The sequence below is a fragment of the Electrona antarctica genome, assembly GCF_951216825.1.
Source record: "Electrona antarctica genome assembly, contig: scaffold_127, whole genome shotgun sequence".
NCBI classification, from domain to species: Eukaryota; Metazoa; Chordata; class Actinopteri; order Myctophiformes; family Myctophidae; genus Electrona; species Electrona antarctica.
The window spans coordinates 59,063-65,559 of record NW_027636977.1 but is presented as its reverse complement, the minus strand read 5'-3'; the positions used below and the strand labels follow the sequence as shown (position 1 = coordinate 65,559).

Genomic DNA, 6,497 nt, shown 5'->3' with positions numbered 1-6,497 from the left:
ACGCACGCACGCACGCACGCACGCACGCACGCACGCACGCACGCACGCACGCACGCACGCACGCACGCACGCACGCACGCACGCACGCACGCACGCACGCACGCACGCACGCACGCACGCACGCACGCACGCACGCACGCACGCACGCACGCACGCACGCACGCACGCACGCACGCACGCACGCACGCACGCACACACACACACACACACACACACACACACACACACACACACACACACACACACACACACACACACACACACACACACACACACACACACACACACACACACACACACACACACACACACACACACACACACACACACACACACACACACACACACACACACACACACACACGGAGTGCAAAACATACTCTCTCCCCATGCCTTCGGCCTGGTGGAGACAATAATAATAGAATGTCCATTCCAGGGTTAGGGTTATGATATATATATTCATTTATATGATGATGAAATGATAGAATGTCCATTCCAGGTTGGTTCAGGTGTCAAATTAAAGTTGTTTATTTTCTTCCTTTACAGGGATGCCAAAAAACGGGAAAACTTAAACTTGTAGGATAAAACAAATAAAGTAACACACGAATCCTTCACACCAAACAAGCACAGGTCAAAAGACTGTCTGCTTGCCACGCCCCTATTGTGACATACAGCTCCCTATAAGGCATCCTGCAGTGGGCAGAGACCACCACCAGAGGGCCGATAAATAAATAATATAATTGTTGAATATAAGGATTTGGCTCCTACATACAGTATGACATCACACATACAATATGACATCATACATGACATCACACATACAGTAGCAAAGTACCTAAAAAACCTCAAAGCCCTAAATGTCACTGTACTTAAAATAAATAAACAAATGCCGTTACAACATTTCCTGTGAATTAACCCTTTCACACACGTTCACGAGTCCCACTGGAGACCGTCGAAACAGAACAAACATTCACAGAGAGTCACATTCTGAACCAAAACGTATGCGATGGTCCTGGAGCTGTGGTTTATGCTAACAGTTAGCCGCCATAAATGAGTGAATGGAATGAAAGCCTTTACATTCAACCTGCTGCCGAAATAATGAAAAAAAGGAATTAATAAGAATAGAAAACATAAACAGGCTAGCAGAAAGTCAAAGTAAAGAGGAAAACAGTCTCCGACCGGACAGCCAATAGGATGATACCTCTCCGACCGGACAGCCAATAGGATGATACCTCTCTGACTGGGCAGCCAATAGGACGATACCTCTCTGACTGGGCAGCCAATAGGATGATACCTCTCCGACCGGACAGCCAATAGGATGATACCTCTCCGACCGGACAGCCAATAGGATGATACCTCTCTGACTGGGCAGCCAATAGGATGATACCTCTATGACTGGGCAGCCAATAGGATGATACCTCTCCGACCGGACAGCCAATAGGATGATACCTCTCTGACTGGACAGCCAATAGGATCGAGGTTCAGGTTCCAGGGGTTATGCCACGCCATGGATAACAGGTCAGGGTTCAAAGGTCAAGAGGTCATCGGTACAGTCACATGTGGAGCCGTCCCTGACCCTGCAGACTCCTCCTGCTGAGTTGAGGAACCTAGAATATGATATGATATGAATTAATTATGTTTTATAACCATATCATTATTAACCTAGAATATGATATGATATTAATTAATTATGTTTTATAACCATATCATTATTAACCTAGCATATGGTAAATGGTAAAATGGTAAATGGTGCATTTATATAGCGCCTTTATCCAAGGCGCTTTACATAGATTGTGCATTACATTCACCCATTCACACACACATTCATACACCGATTGCAGCGGAAGCCATGCAAGGTACCAACCAGCACATCGGGAGCAATTTGGGGTTCAGTGTCTTGCCCAAGGACACTTCGACATGTAGACAGGAGGAGCCGGGATTCGAACCGCCGACCCATGGATCATTGGACGACCTGCTCTACCTCCTGAGCCACAGCCGCCCCACATGATATGATATGAATTAATTATGTTTTATAACCATATCATTATTAACCTAGAATATGATATGATATTAATTAATTATGTTTTATAACCATATCATTATTAACCTAGAATATGATATGATATTAATTAATTATGTTTTATAACCATATCATTATTAACCTAGAATATGATATATGAATTAATTATGTTTTATAACCATATCATTATTAACCTAGAATATGATATGATATTAATTAATTATGTTTTATAACCATATCATTATTAACCTAGAATATGATATGATATATTAATTAATTATTTTTTATAACCATATCATTATTAACCTAGAATATGATATATGAATTAATTATGTTTTATAACCATATCATTATTAACCTAGAATATGATATGATATTAATTAATTATGTTTTATAATCATATTATTATTAACCTAGAATATGATATGATATATTAATCCATTCTGGTGTTTTAAGCATTATGTTACACTTGGAAAAATATATGCTATTGAAAAATAGCAGATCTACAAGCTCGTAGCGCAGCACTCCAGCGCGCTACGAGCTTGTAGATCTGCTATTTTTTGAAAAATCGTGAAAATGTGGCGCAAATCTTTGAATATATATTCTTTCAAAGCAAACATTTTAACTCATATCTTTGCTTCTGTGTGTGTGTGTGTGTGTGTGTGGGGGGGGGGGGTTCACTGGAACAACATATTTTCAGATGGGGGTCCACGGCCAAATACAGATAATTCTGGGGGTCCTTGACGTGAAAAAGGTTGAGAACCACTGATATAGAAACATGAGGGTTTAACCCTGTGAGAACCACTGATATAGAAACATGAGGGTTTAACCCTGTGAGAACCACTGATATAGAAACATGAGGGTTTAACCCTGTGAGAACCACTGATATAGAAACATGAGGGTTTAACCCTGTGAGAACCACTGATATAGAAACATGAGGGTTTAACCCTGTGAGAACCACTGATATAGAAACATAGGGTTTAACCCTGTGAGAACCACTGATATAGAAACATAGGGTTTAACCCTGTGAGAACCACTGATATAGAAACATAGGGTTTAACCCTGTGAGAACCACTGATATAGAAACATGAGGGTTTAACCCTGTGAGAACCACTGATATAGAAACATGAGGTTTAACCCTGTGAGAACCACTGATATAGAAACATGAGGGTTTAACCCTGTGAGAACCACTGATATAGAAACATGAGGTTTAACCCTGTGAGAACCACTGATATAGAAACATGAGGTTTAACCCTGTGAGAACCACTGATATAGAAACATGAGGTTTAACCCTGTGAGAACCACTGATATAGAAACATGAGGGTTTAACCCTGTGAGAACCACTGATATAGAAACATGAGGTTTAACCCTGTGAGAACCACTGATATAGAAACATGAGGGTTTAACCCTGTGAGAACCACTGATATAGAAACATGAGGGTTTAACCCTGTGAGAACCACTGATATAGAAACATAGGGTTTAACCCTGTGAGAACCACTGATATAGAAACATAGGGTTTAACCCTGTGAGAACCACTGATATAGAAACATGAGGTTTAACCCTGTGAGAACCACTGATATAGAAACACGAGGGTTTTCAGAAAACTGTCAGGATTTAGAAGACATTTGTAGAATCTAGTCTCAGGTCTAAATGGTTTAACCTAGAATATGATAATATTATTTAATTATGTTTTAACCTACAAGATGATATTATATGAATTACAGTGTAGTCATTTAGTCATGTGCCTATCTAGACTAGTCTAACCCTAGACCTAAGTTCTATCTAGACTAGTCTAACCCAAGACCTAAGTTCTATCTAGACTAGTCTAACCCTAAGTTCTATCTAGACTAGTCTAACCCTAGACCTAAGTTCTATCTAGACTAGTCTAACCCTAAGTTCTATCTAGACTAGTCTAACCCTAGACCTAAGTTCTATCTAGACTAGTCTAACCCTAAGTTCTATCTAGACTAGTCTAACCCTAGACCTAGGTTCTATCTAGACTAGTCTAACACTAGACCTACGTTCTCTCTAGACTAGTCTAACCCTAGACCTAAGTTCTCTCTAGACTAGTCTAACCCTAGACCTAAGTTCTATCTAGACTAGTCTAACCCTAGACCAAAGTTCTATCTAGACTAGTCTAACCCTAGACCTAAGTTCTCTCTAGACTAGTCTAACACTAGACCTAAGTTCTATCTAGACTAGTCTAACACTAGACCTAAGTTCTCTCTAGACTAGTCTAACCCTAGACCTAAGTTCTCTCTAGACTAGTCTAACCCTAGACCTAAGTTCTATCTAGACTAGTCTAACCCTAGACCTAAGTTCTCTCTAGACTAGTCTAACACTAGACCTAAGTTCTATCTAGACTAGTCTAACACTAGACCTAAGTTCTCTCTAGACTAGTCTAACCCTAGACCTAAGTTCTCTCTAGACTAGTCTAACCCTAGACCTAAGTTCTATCTAGACTAGTCTAACCCTAGACCTAAGTTCTATCTAGACTAGTCAAACACTAGACCTAAGTTATCTCTAGACTAGTCTAACCCTAGACCTAAGTTCTATCTAGACTAGTCTAACTCTAGACCTAAGTTCTATCTAGACTAGTCTAACACTAGACCTAAGTTCTATCTAGACTAGTCTAACCCTAGACCTAAGTTCTCTCTAGACTAGTCTAACACTAGATCTAAGTTCTATCTAGACTAGTCTAACCCTAGACCTAAGTTCTATCTAGACTAGTCTAACCCTAGACCTAAGTTCTCTCTAGACTAGTCTAACCCTAGACCTAAGTTCTATCTAGACTAGTCTAACCCTAGACCTAAGTTATATCTAGACTAGTCTAACCCTAGACCTAAGTTATCTCTAGACTAGTCTAACCCTAGACCTAAGTTCTATCTAGACTATCTAACCCTAGACCTAAGTTCTATCTAGACTAGTCTAACAATAGACCTAAGTTCTATCTAGACTAGTCTAACCCTAGACCTAAGTTCTATCTAGACTAGTCTAACCCTAGACCTAAGTTATATCTAGACTAGTCTAACCCTAGACCTAAGTTATATCTAGACTAGTCTAACCATAGACCTAAGTTCTATCTAGACTAGTCTAACACTAGACCTAAGTTCTATCTAGACTAGTCTAACCCTAGACCTAAGTTATATCTAGACTAGTCTAACCATAGACCTAAGTTCTATCTAGACTAGTCTAACACTAGACCTAAGTTCTATCTAGACTAGTCTAACCCTAGACCTAAGTTCTATCTAGACTAGTCTAACCCTAGACCTAAGTTCTATCTAGACTAGTCTAACCCTAGACCTAAGTTCTATCTAGACTAGTCTAACCCTATTTATAGGGCGTGGGATGGTATTTATAGGGCGTGGGATGGTATTTATAGGGCGTGGGATGGTATTTATAGGGCGTGGGATAGTAGTTTGAATTGTAAGGGTGTCAAATTAATTTCTTTTGACGGGAGTCCCAGTAAGAAAGCTCCCGGATCCTTCTTTATTTTCACCTTGAAAATGTCGCTTAACTCACGTGCCACTTGGCCCCAGAACCTGGATATACACTTACATTCACTAAGTAGTGATAGTAGGTACCTAGATCTGTTTGACATTTCGAACATAAAGGAGATATTGAACGGTCCATTTTGTTTAGTAACACAGGTGTGATGTGTAATCTGTGAAGAATTTTATATTGTGTTTCTCTTAGTCTGTTACAGGTATAAACCTTTTTAACTGAGTCAATGGCCTCTTGCCAGTCATCTTCAATATATTCATTGTTAAAATCTCTCTCCCATTTACGGAGGGATGGTAACTCCTGGGAATGAATATTCATTCATTCATATATTCATTCATTCATTTATTCATTCATCCCTTCCTCACCCGGGGCGACTCAGGGCTGCCGAACGGTGACAGTTCAGAGTTCTCCTTGTCAGAGGAGGTGTTGATGCAGAGCTGAGCGAACTTCCTCCTCAGAGCCTCCGCGATCAGAGCGGCCGGGTCGCTACGGAGCGCGCTCCCTTTGAGGCTCCGCCTCTTTCTGTCTGGCGTACCGCCCGGCGACCTGGATAGAGAGAGAGAGATAGAGAGAGAGAGAGAGAGGCACAAAACGTTAAAATGTCTCAGTCAGTCTACATGTCGACTAGTCTCACACGTCCCCGACTCTTCTCCCTTCTCTAAAACACCCCGGACAACGCTCCACAGGTCCCAGACTCTTCTCCCTTCTCTAAAACACCCTGTACAACGCTCCACACTCCCTTCTCTAAAACACCCTGGACAACGCTCCACACGTCCCAGACTCTTCTCCCTTCTCTAAAACACCCTGGACAACGCTCCACACGTCCCAGACTCTTCTCCCTTCTCTAAAACACCCTGGACAATGCTCCACACGTCCCAGACTCTTCTCCCTTCTCTAAAACACCCTGGACAACGCTCCACACGTCCCAGACTCTTCTCCCTTCTCTAAAACACCCTGGACAACGCTCCACACT

General features: G+C 41.3%; 1 protein-coding gene across 1 annotated transcript in view; it reads right to left on the bottom strand.

The window, feature by feature from the left end:
* Positions 1-504: 504 nt before the first annotated feature.
* The window catches only part of mtfr2 (mitochondrial fission regulator 2), a 29,695-nt gene continuing 23,702 nt past the window's right edge, over positions 505-6,497 (bottom strand). The window contains exons 7-8 of the mRNA XM_079532353.1: positions 5,890-6,070; positions 505-1,607 (exon numbers count right to left, since the gene is read on the bottom strand). Of these exons, the coding sequence (XP_079388479.1) occupies positions 1,554-1,607; positions 5,890-6,070 (235 nt within the window). The 3' untranslated portion in view covers positions 505-1,553. The remainder of the gene's footprint in view (positions 1,608-5,889; positions 6,071-6,497) is intronic.